This window comes from Typopeltis vanoorti, chromosome 4, assembly GCF_054136105.1.
Source record: "Typopeltis vanoorti isolate ZY-2024b chromosome 4, IOZ_Tvanoo_1.0, whole genome shotgun sequence".
Lineage (NCBI taxonomy): Eukaryota > Metazoa > Arthropoda > Arachnida > Uropygi > Thelyphonidae > Typopeltis > Typopeltis vanoorti.
Window position 1 is genome coordinate 62,217,274 of NC_143552.1, and position 23,358 is coordinate 62,240,631.

Consider the following 23,358-nt stretch of genomic DNA (forward strand, 5'->3'; position numbering starts at 1 on the left):
TTCAATCCCATGGTAGCACAGCACAAGAATCTTTGAAAAGGTGTTTAAAGGTTGCAGTATTAGAATGTGTTCCTAAAGTTTGATGACCAAATAGGGTAGAAGTGAAACATATGTGCAATCTTATTAAGCATGAAATCCATAAGACGATAATGATGCAATTGGAACATTGTGAGAATATGGATGATGGGGAAATATATAAAGCACAGGCTAAAGTCAACTCAAAAGAATTTTATTGCTATGCTGCAAGTAAATGAAAGAACAAATGCCAAAGAATAACTTTACTGAATGTAGATGGTATCCTTATGTCAGGAGCAAAGATTGTTCAGATAATGTGTGCTCACTTTGCTAAGATCTATCAACCTGATGTAGGTAACGTAGAGGGTGGAGGACAGTGTTACCAATAAACAAGATGAAGAGATAGTGGTGCACGGGAAGGTGGATCTGGAGATGTTGCATAATCTGGCTAGGCCACTGACATATTTGTATAATGAGTCTTAGCTCAAAAAAGATTCCACAGGATCACAGGAATGGAAAGAATGTATGATAGTCTCGTTGTTGGACATTGCTAACATATTTGATCTATTCCACATGAAAAGCTGTTGCATAAACTAGAGGATATGGGACTGAAATATAAGCTACTGACTTGGAAAACTGGGTATCTGATAGTGGCATATAGGAGAGTACGAATCTGCTAAGTTTAAGGACCAGTGATGTACCCCCAGGGATCAGTCCTTGGTCCATTGTTGTTACATTACATCTATACATTAATGATATTGGGAAGGACCCAAAATGATAGAATATATTAATTTTAATAAATATTTTTATTCAGCTTAACATAACCTGAAATCAATGGCTAAAAAAAATTTAAGAAATGTACAAAGAAAAAAGTATGTTACAGCTCCAATAACCAGCAGACTATTCATTCAAAGCACACACACACTTCATGCTCTATTTGAATATAATGAAAAATAGTACAAAATGATAAAATATATCAACTTTAATGAACTATAATTTTACTCATTTTGTTAGCACAACATGCAAAAAACACTTCAAATATATAAATAAATGCAACTTCAAAAGCAAATATTTTACACACACACACACACACACAGGTTTCTGCACAGCATTGTGGTAATAACCTTCATAATGTTGATTTTGCAGAAGAAAAGGTGATAGGCTCAATTCTAAATTACAACTACCAAAACCTTTTTTGGAACCTCTCTGTCTCAAACTAATTCAAGATTGAGTCGATTTTTGCTTCATGCAAATAGGATTTCAGAAGAATCTCAGCAGTATTCTCAGAAGTAAATACCGATTAGAACTGTTGCAACACTGCTGAAAGGTGTGACTGAGTTCAACTGAAAGTGGGGTTTTTCAATTAAAGGTGAATTAGTTGATCTCATATGGAGGTAGCAGGGTTTTTGATCCCAGAAAATCAGGTTTTTAATCCCACATACAGGCAAATTGGCCAGAGAATTCACACAATTTACAGATAAAAATACTCTTAGTAAGCAGTGAAAGATGGCATTAGGTGTTGATGGTTAAATGCTACTAATGTAGCATCGTATGGCATGGAGTACCCTACCACGATGAGTTGGAATTCTTGGAAGTGTCACATAATAATAGTTGATATTTAATCATACTCTTCAATGACTTTAGTGACTTAAGCTTAAATATGAGTTAATAATAAAAGTTTCTGCCTTGAAATAAAAACATGAATGATAATCAACATTAAGAAGCATCCAAATCAGTTTTTATATGTTATAGTTTCATTTATCAAACAGACCATCTGTGGTGATAATACATCTGATGTTTGTTTTTTATTTGATTTTTAGCAGATATTTTCAAGCCTCAGTAATTAATTGTCTTTCTAAATGAAGAAAAAATTTCCATTGCTATTCATAGAGCGCATAAGAAATTTCGATCACTTTGTATACTGAAGGCAATTTGTCCCTTTTTCCTGCAGTAAAAACATAAAATAGCATCCCAAGCATCCAGTTAAAGGTTAATTAAAAAAAAAAAAAAGATACAAGTGAAATATACTTACTGGGGTGCTTTCTGAGGATTACCAAATCTGTTTTTCTTACAGAAATTTTGACCATTATAGAGGCCAATTAAGGCTCTAGATTCAGAAGTCATAGCTAGCTCTCCAAAGCCTAAAGATTCAACTTGGAATCCAGCAGATGGACCTTTTTCAAGACCTGTTTTAATAACCTTAAAAGGCAAAAAGGTGGGGAAGCAAGGGAAAAGAGAAGAATTTTATTTGATTAAAAAAATTTAAGCACTTGCTTCCTATGTAAATTAAACTTGTGCTTTTTTTTAGATAGCATGTTTACTTTACTATATGAATAAGAGTATAATAAACTCAAACTGTTTATAATTTGCTATTGCAAAATGTTAACAATGGACAAAATACTAACAAACTAAATAACACTGAAAATACTTATTACACAGATAAAAAATGGAACTGCTAGGCTGGTTGGCCTTAACATATCCTCTCTGTCTCCCTCTCTAACCAACAGACTGCAGGTTTGAATTCTGCTGTAGGCGTAAATAGTTGCAAGTGTCTTAGTTGCAAGTTGTCAAGGTGGAAGATGAAATGCTCATTATCTCATTTTATTTTGCAACCAGTCATATGGCAGCATTCTGACACATGCCTCAGCTCTGTAAATAGGATTTATGTTCTTTGTTCTAGCTTCATCTTGTGATTATGCTAATGAACTATATTTGCAATAATAAAAATTATTATTTATGCTTGTGAATATGCATTTTCAATTAATCTTCACTATATAACAAGTGCCATTAAAAACTCATTTTACTGCCCCACCCCACCCCCAACACACACTTATTGGAAGTCTGAAGTGTCTTAAAAAGCTTTTTTTTTTTGTCTCACAAAAAAAAAAAAAAAAAAAAAAAAAAAAAAAAAAAAAAAAATCCTTAACTTACAAAGAGCACTAATGTGCTGGTTTTAGACACTTCTGCTCATGGAGAATCCATTGCAATAATAGGGTAATCAATCCGTATTGTGGAATGAGTGTTTATGATTACACGTTGGAAAATTAACTTCTCTTTTATGATCCTTATAGTTTTTAAAGTGGTAACTATTTTGCTTGTATAACAGTTGGAAAATTTTTCGTATAAAGCATGTGATTTCGTGTGTTGGTGACCAATTTGTACATCTTATTTCTTTCTCCCCTTCAACACGAATTGACTCTTCTTGGCACCAAGCCAATGACGGCTCTCTAAAGTGTGGACGTACTATACAACCTTTAATGGATGGTAATCATATTAGAAAAAAAAATGCAGATATCTGCAAATTTTGATATTATATTTCATGTCAGAATACTGGCAATTTTTACGCAAACTTGGAACATGTGCATGAAATAATATGATGATTTTTTTTTTTTTTAAATAAAAAGATCCAATATTTAAACTTCTCTTCATAAAAAATTTACCATAACATGTGCTTCCCCCCTTCCCCCAAACCAATTCAAGCACTTAAATAAACAGGGTGGTAGTCTCACATCCTCAAGACATTTATGTGCAAGCATGTGCTATATTTAACATCCTGGGTACAAAGGTACATGCTGTGCAACCATCTATGGTATATTTCTGATCGTTTGGATGGTTAAATCTCTTAAAGTGAAAATCTCCTCTGTGAAGAGAATATCTCTGTCTGTTATTTGCATACCACCAGAGAAGTGCCTTTGATTTTATCACTCTCTGTCACATAATTTGTGGTGTTAGGAAGTGTCCAGTAGAACAATGATAGGCTATCACCCCCAGGACATTGGTTAGTACATGACATCATTTTCTGTGCTCTCACAGGATAACATCAGAGGCATGTCTTCACATCCCAACACAGCGTGGTTGATTTATTCTTTGGCAGTCAGATACATCTTCTGTATTATTATAATGGTTAACCGTCTGATAGAGAAACATTCTACTTGATAGTACTGATAGTTCACAAATGCTAATTTTACAAATAACATTCTACTGAAAAAGTTGTAACTAACATGCCGTATGAACTGTGTGAAAATGCATCTGTCCAAAGAGGAAGTAACATACATATTCTGAAGGGAGTTCCCAAAGGCAGTTGGCACAAGCAGACACTTCCACGCATCAACATGTGAAGGCTATTCAGTATTTTACTTTTCCCTAGCAAAAGAAAGGATTATGGAACAGTAGGTGATGCCCTAGTCTGAAATATCATAATCATTATAGTATACAGTAGATGCTTGCTTGCTATCAAGCCCCTAGGGAGCAGAGAAATAAATTTGGTATATCACAATGTTCACAATAGTGAATATAAGAAAAAAAAAGTTTTTTTTCATGCAAATAAAGTGATGGGAGATCAAAGGAAGTGGCAGGAAATATAAAATAAAAGGAATGGTAGAAAATAGAACAAATGAAATGGTGAAACTGGCAGGAACCAAACATAAAAAAACACCAACAGGCAGATTTAATGTTTAAATTTAGAAATGTTATGTTAGTATAAAAATTGATTACACTATTAAACGCTTCATAATAAATTAAATGTGCAATCTGTACCACTATCTTAATCAAATGAATAACATGCACGCTCAACAAAGTATGATAGAATTAAGTGAAAAGTTTCTATCACTACTAACTTCTTACAGACAATTTTCCTCCAAATCAGTCTGTTATTCGTGAGAGATTCAAAATTGTCAGTTCTTACATTTCAGTGTTCTAAGGCATATCTCACTGCATAAACCCACCAACACAACTATTTGTCTTAAAGTGAAAATCTGAACTCAGCAAGTTCTACAATTTTTCTTAACCTCTTCTCAACTTTGCTTGCATAACTTATCTGGAATACTCAGAAAGAAAATTCCTCTTTAATAATAAATTTAGTTTAATCCTTTATCCAAGTGTAAGCAAACAAAGTTTGCACCTCAAAATATCTTCAGGACTGGGGTAAGGTAGTGCAACACCAGGCAACTCCAAGCAAAGGTGGACCAAGTTCCCATCACTCCTTGTCTCAGTATCTCCCATAATACAAAGCACATCTCCTTGCGGACATGTATACTGCTATGCATTAAGAGAAGGGCCACTACCCAGACCAGTTTCAATCTTTATTGAGGTCTCTTCAGTGGGAAGCAGACCCAAACGTGGAGATATTAAGGCAGAAGCAATGGGAGAGGTCATATTTACCTATAGGTGTTGCCAACAGGTCTACCACCTTTTAATTGAATTACTCTGGATTTAGAGAAAGATGTTGGAAGTTTATTTTTCACTTGGTTAGATTATAATAAATTTAGTTTAATCCTTTATCCAAGTGTAAGCAAACAGTTTAAACCTTTATCCAGTGTTTGCTTACACTTGGATAAAGGATTAAACTAAATTTATTATAGTCTAACCAAGTGAAAAATAAACTTACTCTTTAATGTCACATTCAGTTTTATTTTCTTTCTTACAGATAGTTATTACCATCAGAGCTCTGCTACAATCATCTGGAATTTGATCCATGATCAAGTCATCTGAGTTAAGCAACTAGTCACCATAAAACTTATTTCTATTATCTCCATATTTAAGCATTTCTGGTCAAATATTATCTACTCTAGCTACGGTTCCACATTTCAGGTTTTCAATGGCTTTTTCCAATCAAAAGTATGGAAAAGTACTACTGACTCCATTCTTGACTTTGACTATATGACATTAAATCACTTCTTGTATCATTTAGCAATTCCTCCACCATCTTCATTAAATTCCTGATATTGTATCCTCAGCGATGTAAAGGATATTATGAGAGTGATAATATTTTTTTTTCATGTAGTACTAACTTCAGATTGACAATTTTCCTCCAAATTAATCTGTTATCTGTCAGTACTCCAATATTGTCACATATTTCTGTCTTCTAAGACACTTCTTACTGTATCAATTCACTAAGATCTTGGTGAATTGATACAGTTATTTTCATCTGTTATTTATTGCCATATTTAATTTGCTGCCTCCATTAAAAGTTGTGCCTAAATAGCTGAGATGATTTATTTGCTCTATAGATTTTCCATTCAGAATGTAGTTGATGTTTTGAGGTGTTTCTGCCTATTTTTAATATCTTTGTCTTTTTACTGCTCATTTTCATAGTAATATATTACATCAGTTACTCAGGGAATCTTACAGACTATATTTATTTATTAATATAACATCAATCTAAATGAAGCAAAGATCTGAGATTAACATCTACAATTTGGATATCAGGTTTAATGCCCTTTTTCTTCATAGTAGGAAATAATATGCACTTTTGTCTCATACCTGTTTTAACATCAAACCCTATTTGGCACCTCTTTCAATTCTAACTGCTGACTTACACAAATGGAGACTGTGCACTGCAAAGTACACTGTTTTACAACATATATATATATGGGTATATATGTTGTAAAACCGTGTACATGGGTATAATATGTTTTAAATGGGTGTAATATGTTTTACAACATATAACCGAAGTGTTCTGAAGAGTTTTTCTCTTGAAACTTTGTTATATATGCCTTTTCCAGATCTAGAAAACTTAGAGATCTTTGTTGCATTCCCATGACTTTTGAAACATTAGTCTTAAAGTGAAAATCTGATCCTGACAAGGCCTGAATCCAGTTTGTTCTCCAAGGAAACTTGGAGAAGAAAACTAGAGGGGTTTCTTACAATTTTTCTACAATACTTACAATGTTTCCATAATTTTTCTTACCTTTTTCTCAAGTATGTTCGCAAAAATATTATCAGGAATACTCAGCAGGAAGTGCAGACAACCTCACCACATATATCTGCGGCTGAAATCAATGTTTTCTCAAGAGTCTGCCATTAAATCTCCAACGTTTGATTCCTGTTCTCAAACTCTAATTTTTACTTGAATAATATTTGCGTATTTGAGTTTACACTTCACCTCTGAGAACTGCTCAATTTTATTCTTTTCTTTTCAATACAATATTCAATTTTATCCTGCTCAAAACTAAGTGGCAGGTCACTTCCTTTTCAAATCCCTCTATATACTCTTTGTATCCTGAGCTGCTATGAAGATACCACTATCAATAATAACATAGTCAATGAGATTTTCTTATTTGTTGTGTCTTCTTTCCATATGAATTTGTGCATCATTATGTTGGAATATGGTAATGTCTGGTCCATCTTCTGAACAGAAATCCATCAAGTACTCACCATTATTATTAGGTTTTCTCTTTTTTCCAAATTTTCTGAAAACATTTATATACATGTCTGGTAATCATTTGCTACTCTGCTGTTTAGATCTCCAACAAGAAGTGACTTTTCCTTCTTTTTTTTTTTTTGTGTTAGCTGCTCTCTCTAATGCCTCAAAAATTTCTCCATTTCTCTTTATTAGAACCTCCTGTGAGTGTTCAGTTTCTCATTCTGATATTTTCCCACATCACTCTACTTGATATTGCCTACCATTCAAGTGTTAGATCCTGAATGGAGAACTTTACAAGTAAATTCTTTATTCAGGATTTAACATGATAAATATTACTAATTAAGGAGATAATTGTACATCAGCCAATAATTATGAAAAATTTCTTTATGTTATGTGATAATGTGTAGCCCATATGTGCAATATATTGAAATTTATTCCTGTATAACTGAAATGAGAAGCAGAGAATTTTGTGTCAGAATAGTAAGAATTATGTAAGGGAATTGTTAAGTTATTTGTAAATCCCATTAAGTTGTCTAAGTACATTATGAAATTTCCAGAAAGATAATAAGTAGTAATCTGGAATAATCGTGTATAATCTATATGAGTCGAGCATAGCAATGGAGGCTGTACCTATGTGGAAAGTGACGTCAGAATGACTACCTGGAATAGGGTAACCTAACAGATTAGGGAGAGTGTAGGATCACCCAAGGGGCATGAACGATGGGGTTTGTGGATAAAAAAACACATCGAATAGAGGGCGCCTGATAGGTTGAATAAAAGATGATGCGCGATATTACAGGGCTTTTTTTTCTTCGGTTCCTGGATTCCAGTTTTAAGAGTTTTGTCGGGGGATTAGTGAGAGAGAGCGGTGGGTTGACTAGTGATGTCGGATGACGAGACCTATTCTTGAGAACACTTTAGGATTTCCAAGCAAAGCTGATCGTGTTACGACGTCCTATGTAGAATCGAGCCTTCGAATAAAGTCCCATCGAGGAGAACGGAGAAAATTTCCTGCGGAGTGGTAGATAGCACGCCACAGCCCGGAAATGATTCAAAGAAAAGCGTAGTGCATCGCCAGGCGCAAAGACGGCTGATAACCACAGTAAGGTAATCCAGATCTACATTAGATGGTGGCATGAAATCAGAAAGGATCCGGTAATGTAAAGAATTTCATTCTATGTTAAAAATCGCTTAGAAGAATAAAAAATTTGTGTATACTGTAAACTAAGAACACTAATAGAGAACTTTTAAGTAAATTAGTTAGGATCCCGTGGAACAAAGAAGAATTGTTGATAGGCAGTATTTTGATTGAGAATGGCTAGGCTTGACTAATGAAATTTAGAATTAAGATGGTTATTGATAGAGTATTAATGAAAGTGTTCAACATGTGTTCTGTGAATAACTTGTGAAAGGAATTATATCCTAGTAGTGTTATGCTTACACTTAATCTTATCCTTTCGTAATTGAAGGATTTAGCTTGCTCAAATTCATTGTTGTGATTTAGTATGATCTTTAACTTAGAGTGAGTTTTGTTCTATTGAGTATTTGAATTTTCTTAATATTCAAATACATAAACTCAGGTACCTTATACCTGAGTTTATGCCTGATTACAAATTCAAAACACCACTTATGAAATAGAACCTTTTGGTGGGAAGGAATTAGATATTATTGCTTAAGTGAGATTCGGGTCACGACTGCTAACTGAATCTGCACAGCGCTAGCATAAGATCAATTATTGTGTGTATCCGTTTTGAATTTAGAATTATTTCCCTGAACAAGAGTCTCTTCTGTTATAGGATATTGGCTGGTGCAGCATAAAATAAATTTTGCCAATATCCGAAAAGGAAATAGTACTGAATTAATATTTAAAGGCACAACAGTAGATTAGAAAATAGGCTATTTAGAGATAGAACAAGGGTAAAATATAGTGAAAAAGATGACATAACACAAGATTATCCTCATAATTGGTGTTTAATGTTAGAGCTGATACTGCTTTTCCACAATCATTATTACCTTATTATAACATCTTGTATTTGTTATTTAGAAGAATCTCATCTGTTTTTTTTCTTCTATAGTTCGCCCACCGATTAGAGATCCTTCGACACTTCTGCGCATGTCAGAAAAAGGGGAATCCATTCCGATAATAGGGTAATCACTCCGTATTGTAGGATGAGTTGTTTATTATTACAGATCAGAAAATGAACTTCTCTTTTATGATTATTGTAGTTAACTATGTTGCTTGTATTAACAGTTGGAAAATTTTACCTATAAAGCACATGATTTCGCATAGTGGCAACCAATTTGTACATCCTTCATTTCTTTCTCCCCTTCAGCATGAATCGACTATTCTTGGCAAGACGCCAAGCAGAGACCTACAAACGGTGGGTGAACTATAGTAGCATCAATTATGTCGATCTAGTACTTATCCAATTCTTCTGCTAATTCCATTTCTTTTCCATTGATGCTTCTTATGTTGATCATGCTTATCATGAACTCTGTTGTTGAGTTAGGGCTTGCTCCAGTAGCTGGATATTTGAATGTTTGCTCTGTAAGCCCTGTTTAAACAGACAATCCTCAGCAAGTGAAATTTTATCATGTTGTACCATTGTTTTATTTTGATTTAAGCCAATAAAATGCACTTTGGTTGGCTAAGTTGTAAACTGCCAGCCCATCATCATTCATTCAATCTGTACCATTCACATCAAAATTAACCTGAAAGCTTCAGCAGTCAGTCAACTTTATAACTTGTCATTAACATATGAACAAGTAAGCTTCCTAAATTGACAGAAACCCAACAATGGACAGCTGGCATAAACTGATATTGTTCTCTTAGAAAAACTGTAAATTTTATACTTATATGGTACAATATACAGTATTTCAATATTTCTAAGTTTAATTAAGTGTTATGAAGTTCGTAACAGCTCATTTTGTGTTTGAAATAATTGTTTATCCATAAGGTAAAAAACTATGCTGATTAAGAATTTTTAATTTTAATAGTATAACATGCACATATTTAGTTCACTACGAAGGTTTCAGGTATGCAACGTTAATTTATACTAATGTAATATTTACAAGTTTAAAACATTAATTCTACACTTTCATTTTTATAATTTTTTTTACACTTGTAGTTCTTTCTTATAAATGACTAATTATTGTTTACATTTGTACTGTTTCATGTTGTTTTGTGTTCTTTAGGGTTCTTGCCAATCCTCTGTGTTCAATTATCAATATATAATTTCCCATCATTTCTTTTATTCTGTTTCTTACCATTTTCTTTCTTTATGTACCATTCCTGCAATTACATAAACACTTAAATAAAAGAGCCAATAGGCTTCACTTCGACGATGTAACATTATTTAAATTAAGGGGAATTAAATCCCACATTATTTCAAAGCTGAATAAGAAACTCAAAGTTTGAAATCAAAGAGTTGCATGCTGAATATAGTAAACTATAAAAGTTTCAGCGGATTGTAGTGTAAGCTAAAGCACATAGTTCAACACTAGGGCAACTCATTGCAAAGGTGGGTAAAGTTCTGATCAATATTCTTAGTATTACCTACAATGTAAAATACATTTCCTAGGAGATGTATGATGTTATACATTATGGTGGAAGGTCACTACCCAGACTGGTTTCAACCTTTATTGAGGTCTCATCAGTGAGTAGATAGACCAGGTAATACTGACGTTATAGCGAAAAGAACTTATGTGCTTTGCTATACGAGTTGTCAAAAAGGTGCACTCATAAATTACTTAAATAAAAAAAGCCAATATGCTTCACTTCGGCAATGTAAGATTATTTAAATTAAGGGGATATTAAATCCCACATTATTTCAAAGTCGAATAAGAAACTCAAAGATCGGAATCAAAGAGTTTCATGCCGAATATAGTAAACTATAAAAGTTTTGGCGGATTGTAGCATAAGCAAAGGGACGTAGTTCAACACTTGGGCAGTTCATTGCAAAGGTGGGTAAAGTTCTGATCACTATTCTTAGTATTACCCATAATGTAAAACATATCTAAAGGTTGAAACCGGTCTGGGTAGTGGCCTTCCACCATAATTTATAACATCATACATCTCCTAGGAGATGTGTTTTACATTATGGGCAATACTAACAATAGTGATCAGAACTTAACCCACCTTTGCAACGAGTTGCCCTAGTGTTGAACTACGTGCTTTAGCTTATGCTACAATCTGCCAAAACTTTTATAGTTTACTATATTCAGCATGAAACTCTTTGATTCCGATCTTTGAGTTTCTTATTCGGCTTTGAAATAATGTGGGATTTAATATCCCCTTAATTTAAATACATAAACGCTGTTCTGTATGATCTCCCACCATTTACTATATCTACTGATTGTGGTGTCATTTGTTAAGCAATTGGGTTCATTATTGTGAAGATCTGAGCTTCCGTGTGTTAAGGCTTAAGTGCTGGAAGGACGTCATGTTGGAGGTTTAGTGGAGTACTGACAGCACTAGGAAAAGATTAAAAACTAATTTTTAATGCTTCCAATATTTTGTCTCAGTCACTGAGACATCTTCAGGAAGTACGAATAACACACACACACACACACACACACACACACACACACACACACACACACACACACACACACACACACACACACACAGAGAGAGAGAGAACACAATACTAATGAAACGTGGGTGACTCTAAAGTCCTATCTAGATGGCCTGGGATGTAAACCAGGATATCTTAATTATTGCTTCTCAAATTTTGGGAAGTTTTATGCATCTGTATTTGTTGAGATTAAGTTGATTTCTGAGTGCTGCTGCAGATTCCAAAAATAGTCTTTCCTTTTATAAATTTACCAAGGTGGAGCATGGTAGTTTTCTTCCAGAAGATCCTGTGAGTTGTGTCCACTACGTAGTCTGCAAGGCCCGTTTGACCAAAGTTGTGATTGCAGATGTAAGATTTGGGTTCATCTAAATGGACAGTGGCTGATCTACTGGTCTGTCCAAAATAAACCAACTTGCAGGAACAGGGTACTTCATATACTCCAAGCACTACGAGAGGAGGGAGCTGATCTCTGGTAGAACGGATAAAGGTAGCAAGTTTCTGGTGGGGGTTAAAAATTGTGTAGAGATTGTACTTTTTTAATGACCTGGCAATTTTTTTCGATGTGCCACGGATGTAGGGGATAGTGATGGCATTTCTGAAATCTTTCCTAAGAGATGGCCAAGGAATGGGGAAGGAGCCAATTATTTTTTAAATTCTGTAATCATAATCACTGTAGCCACTGGATAGGAAGGTGTTGGGCCTTGCAGACCATATATCGGACACAACTCACAGGATCTTTTGAAAGAAAACCACCATGCTCCACCATAGTAAATTTAAAAAGGAAAGACTATTCTTGGAATCTGCAGCAGCACTCAGAAATCAACCTAATCTAAATAAATACAGATGCATAAAACTTCCAGAAATTTGGGAAACAATTGCAACAGGTCCCAGTTTACAACCTAGGCCATCTAGGAATGCCCACAGAGGTGCACCATCTAGACAGAACTTCAGAGTTACCCACATGTTTCTTTAATATTGTGTTGTCTTTGTGCATGCGTGTTACAAGTGTGATTTGTATTCCCTGAAGGTGTCTCAACAACTGAGAAGAAATATTGGGAGCATTAAAAATTAGTTCTTAATCCTTTCCTAGTGCTGTCAATACTCTATTAAACTTCCAACATGAAGGTCAGCTTAAAATAGCATTGATTTTATACGGCTAGGTAAAGGACTTTTCTGCAGATCGTTATGGTGGTGTTTTCACTATACTGTGTGTACATGTACTGTATCAAAATACACATGCATATAGCTTAAGAAATATAATGAATCCAAGTTTGGCTGGGTCTCAAATTGCTAGCTTTTTTTTTGTTTTCAGCATCTAAGTGAATTCCTAATAATGGGATGCAACCAAGGGAAAGTGAGAACTGGAAGATGGGTCAGAAACCTGAAGAAATTAGTGCTATCCATTTTTTAAGAACTATACAAAAGTATACCTGAATCAAGCTTCACCCTTTAAAACTCACCAATGAAATTCTGAAATATTCTTGCTTCAGATGTGAAACTGATATGTTTTAATTGGGTAGTCAGCAATATAATAAACAAAAAGGTATGACTTTTATCAATATATACATTAAGCATGAAGTTTTTGACACAAATTTAGTGCATCTCAAAGTGAGCACCCTTTCTTATACAGATCACATCTAAGTGGCACTGCACATCTTGCCATGAGTGAGCCAGGTGAGTCTATCAACAATTGCAATATCATCCTAATACACCTTCAGATCCTGAAGTCATTACTATTGTAGAATATTTCCTATCTTTCACATATTCCTACAACCTATGGGTATTTATTTATTTAGTGTATGGATATAATAAGAAAGGGATGAACAAAACTATCATCTCAACTGTCCTGTTTACAGTTGAGATGATATGGCATGCCTATATTTCTGACATTTAAAGTGTCTTAGTAGATTAAGGATGTACCCTTTAAATGTCAGAAATATGGGCATGTCCAAACTGCCTGTTGTAGCTCTACTACCTGTGCCCAATGTGGTAGTAAAGAGCATGATAGCTTTTTTTGCAGAGCAAGATTTGTCAGGGAGATCATCCAGCTTGCTTAAGTGGAAGATGAAAAGAAATACATAAAGTTAAAAACAGAACAAAATATGTCATATTAGAATGCAAAAAGGAAGTTAACCACTGCTACAACTGTTTTGAGATCCTCTTATGCTGAGATGGTGACAACTAAGAAAATGTCAACAGCATCTCAAACATGTCAATTCCACCATCTGATAATTTCACCATACCTGAACTTTATGACTGCAAGTGCTTCTCGGTTGAGTGCACTAATCACATGAACTACGGCCTTACTCCAGAGACAACTCCAAAATTGGTTCCATTCAATGAGACACTTATCAAAAAAATTATGACAAAAATATCACTTAAAGATAAACCACTAGACATTCCCACAGAAAAAATGGATACTTCAGTACCCACTGAAAGTAAATTAAACTTGCCAACTGACCCTAACACATCAGATGTATTGAATATTTTATGAGAGGAAGAGATGGACACTGACCATCAATACTTCCCAAAAACAACTAATAAATATAAACCTGACAAAGCTAAGCCCTCAACCTTCCAAAAACCAGACAAGTCTAAAAATTAACCAAAACAGCAGGAAAATTTTTATAATGGAACTGTTATGGGTTTTGCCAGAATATCGATGATAAAGATTTTGTTGCAGAAACACAAACCTTTCTATTTCTGTCTACAGGAAACATACTCAAGACCCTACCTTAAGGAATTTCGCCATTGTATGCAAGGACAGAACTAGAGGTGGTCCTGCTCACGAGGAGCAGGACCACCTCCAGTTCTGTACAACTGTCCACTAGCTATCCTAGTGGACAGTCGTACTTCTTTCCATCATGTCCAACTTAATACTGCTCAGGAGCGATTCACCTATCCGTGGGATTTCTTATTATAGTATGTTCAATTTATTTATCATCAAGTGCTGAGTTAAATGAAATCTATCTTTCTTTTAGGTTACACGGTGATCAGCATTCATATTTATGAATTTAGGGACACAAAACACACGTGTTGAAAAGATTATTTTACTGATTAATAATAAAATAATAACTTTACGTTTCAACTCCTGTATTGAGGTCATCTTCAGAAGGATACATGTATAAGAACAAGCTGCATGCTGTTGCACTCTATACAAGTAAATTACATCTACGTTGTTAACTAATCTTTTTTCTTAGCTTGGCCTCTAGTGATAAAAAAATAAAAAAATAAAATAAAATAAAAACTACAATAAACTCTGCTAAAGTCCTCACATACTAGGATTCTTCTGGATTTGTACAGTACAGGTTGCTATTGAATGTTCAGGAGGGAAAAAACACTCCACCAAGTCTTCTTGTATTGAGATTTTTTTTTTTTCCCGTTTTTTTTCTTCGAGGTTGCTATGAAGGTTGTAGATGGGTCCTACACATTCTTGGAATTGTTAGACCATCATTTTTATTCAGATCATGTTTGAGCATTTCACATGCTTCCTTGAATTTCTGCTTGAACCAGGTTTTGGTGCAGTGTAGGGACTTGGTACCTTTCCAGTCAATTCTGTGGTATGTTTGGAGTGCGTGGTCAGAAAGGCCGTCACATAAAATATCTCCATTTTCCAAAATGGAGGTTTTTATGTGACATTTGTGTTCATCCTTTCTGATTGGGATGGTTTGCCCTGTTTCCCCTATGTATGGTATGTTACATGTGCAATCTATTTTGTAAAACCCTGCATGTGCTAAGTGTGGCAGTGGATCCTTGGAAGAACTGAGTAGGTGTCTTAATTTTGTCGGGGGTTTAAAGGTGGTTTTGACGTTGTATTTGTGTAGTGTTCTGTCTATTTTTTTCTGAAATGCTTCTAACATATGGTATAGCAATAGCATTCTTGAAATCATTTTTGTTATTAGTGGTACCTTTGTGGAGGATCTTGTGAATGGTTTTTATACTGTATCCATTTTTTTATAAAGGTATGTTTGATGGTCTCATATTCATGATTAAGAGCTTGTTCATTTGAACAAATGGTTTGAGCTCTGTGTTTAAAGGTGCTTATGACCCCTAGTTTTTGTGTTGGGTGGTGATAAGAAGTTTTGTGTATGTACTGGCCTGTGTGTGTAGGTTTGCAGTAAACTGAGAAGGAGAGACAGCCTGAAGGAAGACGTGTGACAAGTGTGTCTAGGAACGGAAGAGAGTTGTTTTTTTCAATTTCAATGGTGAATTGGATGCATTTGTGTTGTTTGTTTTCAGGTGGCTAAGGAATGTATCTAGTGCTTGGCGGCTGTGGGGACAAATGGCTAAAATATCGTCGACGTTTCTGAGCCAAATTTTGGGCTTTAGGCACACCAATTCTAGAGCTCGTTGCTCAAAATCTTCCATATAAAAGTTCGCTATTGGGGGGGGGAGACTGGTGAACCCATGGCTGTACCCTCTTTTTGAAGGTAAAAATTATTTTGCCACACGAAATATCCTGAGCAGAGTACGTGGGCAAAGAGGGCCGTGATGTCGTGTGGAAATATGTTCTGTAAGAGTAGGATAGTATCATTGATTATTGATTGGGACATTGGTGAAAAGAGAAGTTATGTCAAAGCTGACTAATAGATTTAGGTCTTGAGTGTAATATTTTTAATTTTGTTTATGAATTGTTGTGTATTTTTTTATGTAGGAAGGGGAATGACCAACCAATTCCTTGAGTGTGGCCGCTAATTTTTTGGCTAAGTAGTAATTCGAACTGTCAATTCTTTCCACAATTGGACGTAATGGCGTGTCTGTTTTGTGTATTTTTGGCAGGCCATAAATTCTGGGTGAGAGGGCATACTGCGGTATTAATTTTTTAATTGTTTCTTCCGGCCACGTGCTAACTGATTTAAGTAGTTCAGTAGTTTTCTTTTTGTTACGTTGCATGGGGTTGTAATTTATCATTTGGTAGGTGTTGTGGTCCAATACCAAATGGTTCATTTTTTCAATGTAGGTTGTCCGATTTAAAACAACAGTGGCGTTCCCTTTATCTGCTTTTGTCACGGTTATTTTTTTGGGATTTGAGGGCAAGTTTATCCACTTTGTTTAGGTTGCTGCTTAATTTTTTGGTTGAATTTAGTAAACAGGCAGTTTCCATCCGTATTTTGTCATCTAAATTGGCGGGGAGGGATCTTAAACCTCTCTCGATATGATATATTATATCTAGTTTGTTTACTGACCTCGGAGCAATGGCGTAATTTAAACCTTTCTCCAGTAGCGAGAGTTCACCTTGTGTGAGGTTGTAATCTGATTGGTTAATAACCAGACAGTGGTCTGATGGTGGTTGGTTGCTCCTAACTGCGTTTGTGGGCAATTGGCTGCTCCTACCATTATGGCGTCGTAATTGTCTTGTGCTTTCCTGTAGTTTTAATGCTTGAAACTTTGTTATTAATTGTTCTTTGTTTTTGAGTAATAGGTGCTTGGCCAAGTCATCTGTGATCCTGTCTAGAATATTCCAAATTTCCAGATTAACGTAACTGGATAGCTCAAATTTCAGTTGTAACACTTTGGCCTGGGTAGATGCTAAGTTATTTCGTGCCTCGTGAATTTGTTCTCTAAACAATGCTTTTTCTAGCCTGGCATAGATACGGAGCGCTTTAGCTGATGTAAATTTCTTCTTCAGTTTAATGCAGTTGGGTATTAAGTTGCTGTCTCTACATCATTTCAAAAAAGGCCAGTCGATTAATTAACATGGAACTCTTATCTTTAGTTTAACATAGAGGCTGCACTGCTTGTGGGTCACATCTCCATGGATTATGATGACTCTTTCTTTTAAGGTTACACGGTGATCAGCATTCATATTTATGAATTTAGGGACACAAAACACGTGTTGAAAAGATTATTTTACTGATTAATAATAAAATAATAACTTTATGTTTCAACCCCTGTATTGAGGTCATCTTCAGAAGGATACATGTGTGTATAAGAACAAGCTACATGCTGTTACACTTTATACAAGTAAATTACATCTACGTTGTTAACTAATCTTTTTTCTTAGCCTGCCCTCTAGTGATAAAAATAAATAAATAAATAAAATGAAATACAATAAACAAAAAAATAAAATAAAAACTACAATAAACTGCTAAAGTCCTCATGTACTAGGATTCTTCTGGAATTATACAGTACAGGTTGCCATTGAATGTTCAGGAAAAAAAAAAAAAAAACACTTCAAGTCATCTTGTATTCAGATTTTTTTTTTCTTCTTCGTGGTTGCTATGAAGGTAGTAGATGGGTCCTCCACATTCTTGGAATTGTTAGACCATCATTTTTATTCAGATTCGGATCATGTTTGAGCATTTCACATGCTTCCTTGAATTTCCGCTTGAACCAGGTTTTGACGTGATGTAGGGACTTGGTACCTTTCCAGTCAATTCTGTGGTATGTTTGGAGTGCGTGGTCAGAAAGGCCGGTTTTTCCAAAATGGAGGTATTTTATGTGACGTTTGTGTTCATCCTTTCTGATTGAGATTTCAAGAATGCTACTATACCATATGTTAGAGGCATTTCAGAAAAAATAGACAGAACACTACACAAATACAACATCAAAACCACCTTTAAACCCCCCGACAAAATTAAGACACCTACTCAGTTCTTCCATGGATCCCCTGCCACACTTAGCCCACCCAGGAGTTTATAAAATAGATTGCACATGTAAATACCATACATAGGGGAAACAGGGCGAACCATCCCAATCAGAAAGGATGAACACAAATGTCACATAAAATACCTCCATTTTGGAAAAACCGGCCTTTCTGACCACACACTCCAAACATACCACAGAACTGACTGGAAAGGTACCAAGTCCCTACATCACGTCAAAACCTGGTTCAAGCAGAAATTCAAGGAAGCATGTGAAATGCTCAAACATGATCTGAATCTGAATAAAAATGATGGTCTAACAATTCCAAGAATGTGGAGGACCCATCTACAACCTTCATAGCAACCACGAGGGGAAAAAAAAATCTCAATACAAGAAGACTTGGTGAAGTGTCCCCCCCCCCTTCCTGAACATTCAATAACAACCTGTACTGTACAAATCCAGAAGATAATCATAATATAACAATATAAACTGTATAATTCCAGAAGAATCTACGTGAGAACTTTAGCAGAGTTTATTAAAGTTTTTATTTTATTTTTTGTTTATTTTATTTAATTTAATTTAATTAATTAATTTTTTTTTATCACCAGAGGGTAGGCTAAGAAAAAAGATTAGTTAACAACATAGATGTAATTTACTTGTATAGAGTGCAACAGCATGTAGCTTGTTCTTATACACATGTATCCTTCTGAAGATGACCTCAATACAAGGGTCGAAACGTAAAGTTATTATTTTATTATTAATCAATAAAATAATCTTTTCAACACGTGTGTTTTGTGTCCCTAAATTCATAAATATGAAATCTATCTTGATAACCTTATTTTGCAACTGCCTGAACCCATACTTCTGATGGGTGACTTTAATAGTCACAATACTCTGTGGGTTGGTGCCAACACAAATAGTTGAGGTCAAATCATTAAAAAAATCCTCGACAATAATGACCCCTCTCTTTTGAATAACAGACTTTCTTCCACATGCCTACACGCTCATATTCTGCAATTGATCTTACAACCTGTTCTCCCCTTCCATTCTTCCACTGTTCACGTGGAACGTCGAAGAGAACGTATATGAAAGAAATAACTTTCCTGTCCTTTGCACAATGTCTCACAGGAACCATGTTCTCTTACAAGAGGGCTTTGGCCTGAGCACGCTTTCAGGGGAACATGTCAAAAACAATCCTGGATCCACTTTCCCTAATCATTTAACCAAATTACTAGTACAAAAATCATGCAGGATAAAATCTGGAAAATGAAAGGCAGATATAGAACACACTGTCTACCTCAGGCCATAATGGAGTATCATTGCTAACCCAAAGCTATTGCAGACACATTGGAAGAAAATTTTGCCAGAATCTCAGCAACAACTACATATCCTCCTGAATTTTAATATTGAAAAAAGTAGCTAGAGAAACAAAGGCTAATTTTTCTACCAATGGGCTTGACTCATATCATCAGCCATTTGTTAAGGAGGAAATAAAAGGAGCTCTTTTATTGTCTCACTCAAGTGCAGTAGGGCCTGACGACATCCATTATAAAATGATAAAACATCTACCACCACCTTCTATGGACCTCCTTCTCTTAATATACTTGCAGAGAAAGAGTTTCTGGATTCTTGGCATAAATCAGTTGTCCTTGTTATCCCAAAACTAGGAAAGGATGCAACACAAGCAAATATTTATCGACCTATTGCTCTGACCAGCTGTCTTTATAAGATATTAGAGAAAATGGTTAATGCCAAACATTTCTGGTATTTAGAAAGCAACAATCTAGTCTACAATACACAATGTGGGTATCATTCAAATTTAGACTATTCGGTTCATTTCAGGAATGCATCCCTTGTATAAGAGATGCATTCCTGAAAGAATATATGGTATCAGTTTTCTTTGAGATGGAAAAAGCTTATAATACAACCTAGATATATGGCATATTAAAAGAACTCTATAACCAAGGTCTCAAAAGACATCTTCCTATATTTATTAAAAACTTTCTGTCTGGATGAACTTTAGAAGTCAAAGTGGGAAGTATGCTATCTCAGCCATATAATCAAGAACAGGATGTTCCCCAAAGGTTTTATCTTATGCGTGATGCTTTTTATTATGAAAGTTAATTTAATAGCTTCCTCCCACTGTAGACAATGCTCTATATGTTGATGACGTCACAATTTACTGTCACTCTAGTAACACGAGGGTAATTATTATTGTATTGGCACCTCCACGGAGTCCAAAGACTCATCATGGGAGACCCAAACTATCCACACAATCTATTATACCTATCTTTGAACCTATTAACATATAAAGCACTCACAACTCTCCAAGAAAAAATCTAGTCCTCACACCCCTACTAACCACACCTTTATTCAACTTCCAGGGATGACCCTTGTTCTGGCCCCTTCAGCCAATACTGAAACATTTCCCCTGCATCAATCCTATAAAACCCTTTAAGCAACTTAAATGTTTCTATCATATCTCTCTTTTTCTCCTATCAACCAACTTATGCAATCCACACACTCTCGATCCATCTTCATAGGGAACATTCCATAGACCACTCACCATCTTGGTTACTCGGCTCTGAATCTTCTCCACCACTTCCACATCCCCAAGAAACTTGGAAGACCAGACATGAGCACAGTAATCTAGATGTGGTTGTATCAAAGCCTTATCAAGAGGAATAACAACTTTCTTATCTCTACTTCTTAATGTCCAAGTAATGTTATTGGCTACCTTAGCAATATGTCCTCTAAATTTTAACTCTGTCTATCACTATCCCTAAATCTGTAGCTTCATCTACACCTTCTGTCCAAAAAGAAACCGAACTTTTGATAGAAAATAAAACACAGGCCAATTATAATTATTCAAATAATTTATTTCAATCAATATACTCTCCCTCAGCTTCGATACAGCATTTGGCATGGTCAATTAATTTGTTACATTAGTTTTTTTATATATCGGTTTTTGGATGCTGTTGAGGGTCATGGTTACTGCCGATTGAACACTTTCAATGGTGTCGTATCGCTTTCCTTTCATCGACAAATGAAGTCGGAGGAAGAGAAAGAAGTCACAGGGTGCAAAATCAGGTGAATACACGAGTGATCGAACACAAACTTGGTTTTTGCTCAAAAACTGTCTCACAATGTTTGAACGATGAGATGGTGCATTATCATGCAAAAGTGACCAGCTGCCTGCATCGTGATATTCGTGCCATACACGATGAATTCTCGCTATCAATCGCTTCAAACCCTTCGAGATAAAACTCACCATTGACAGTTTAGCCAGGCGGAACGAATTCTTTGTGGATAATGCCCTTGGAATTGTAGAAACAAATCAGCATTATCTTACTGTACATTATCTTACATTATCTTATCGTACTTTTGACTTCTCAAAGCAACTTTTTTTTTGGATGCCCCTCTTCTGGTGGTCTCTGCTCAGCACTCTGGCACTTTGTTTTGGGTTCATACTCAAAACACCATGTTTTGTAACCAGTAACGATCGTTTCAAGGAAGTTTGAGTCCTTATGAGTGGTTTTAATGAGGTCCTTGCAGTGTTCAATTCGATACATTTTTTGTCGTCGGTCAACTTGTGGGGAGCAAATCGCGAATTCAATTTATGAAGGTCCAAACTCTCAGTCAAAATGTTGTGCACAGTTGAATTTTGAATCCTCAATTCATCTTCAATCAATCTCACGGACGATTTCGGGTTTTCTTTGATGAAATCACGCATTTTTTGGATGTTGACTTCGCTCAGTCCAGCTTTTCATCATCCTCGAGCATCTCATGACCACTTTGAAAATCACTTAAACCACCCATAAACTTGAGTACAAAGATAAGCATTCATCACCGTATGCTTTTTGAAGCATTTGATGCATTTCGGTAAAACTTTTACCGAGTATAACACAAAAGTCAATCACAGCTTTCTGTTTGAAACTCATTTTCCGACCGTTCGTCAAAACACACTGTCAGTCTTTGCACTATAACTCCACTTCTAATGAAACAAATGTCATAAACAGTTGACACAACAATAATGAGGGTTGCCGCTTTCGACAACAAAAAGATACAACAGGTGGCGGCACTAGTTTCTTCTTGGATAGAGATTGTATTTCCTGAAGTACAATGTCATCAATGTGATATACATCTTGTAATCTATTTATCCCAAATGCATAATTTACATTTCTCCACATTAAAATGACACCCGTTATCTTTTGCCCATACTGACAGCCAATTTAAATTATTCTGCAAGCTCTCCACATCATCTTGATAAACTAATACTCTACCTAATTTTGCATCATCTGCAAACAACTGAATATTTCCTTTCAGGTTAGTTCCTATATCATATGTACAAATTAAATAGAAACGGTCTAATACTGAACCTTGAGCAACACCACTAGTCACCTGTTTTCACCTCAATTCTGCTCTCTCCATATACCACTTTTTGATATCCGATCAGCAGCTGACCATCTTATCCGTCCCCATTTGTTCTAATTTGCATAACAGAGTTCCATGTGGTATTCCATCAAATGCTTTTGCAAAATCCAGTAGAATCCTCATGTAGTTATTTATCCAACTATGTTGATATTTATTATAAAAAGAGAGTAAATTAATAAGGCATTTATGACCCCTTCACAAAGCAATGCTGACCCTCATACAGTATCATATTTTTATCCACCCATTCTTGAATTCTCTTTTTAACCAATTTTTCCATTACCCTTGTAACTCAGTAACTCTTATTTGCTTCTATCACCTCATGACCATCATCACTCCTTAATATTAATCTTCCATTGTCATCCTCCTCTTATTTGCCACATAAGAAACTCTTTGGGATTTCCTTTGGCCTGCTAGGCTAGATTCTTCTCATAATCTGATTCTGCCTTCCTTGCCATGCTGGTCACCTTTCTCCAGAGCATTTTCTTCTTCTGCAGCTCATGCTTAATGATGTAGAAAGTTTTTTTTAACTTGGGTATATTATGTATTCAAGATACCAAGTAATTTAATATAAGCAAACAGACAAGTAAGTCAAGTTTGAGCCTG

General features: G+C 35.3%; 1 protein-coding gene across 1 annotated transcript in view; it reads right to left on the bottom strand.

Annotated features, from left to right (window-relative positions):
* The window catches only part of Mtpalpha (monolysocardiolipin acyltransferase Mtpalpha), a 255,626-nt gene that overhangs the window by 131,797 nt on the left and 100,471 nt on the right, over positions 1-23,358 (bottom strand). Inside the window, exon 10 of the mRNA XM_090391226.1 lies at positions 2,048-2,214. Coding sequence (XP_090247352.1) covers positions 2,048-2,214 — 167 coding nt within the window. The remainder of the gene's footprint in view (positions 1-2,047; positions 2,215-23,358) is intronic.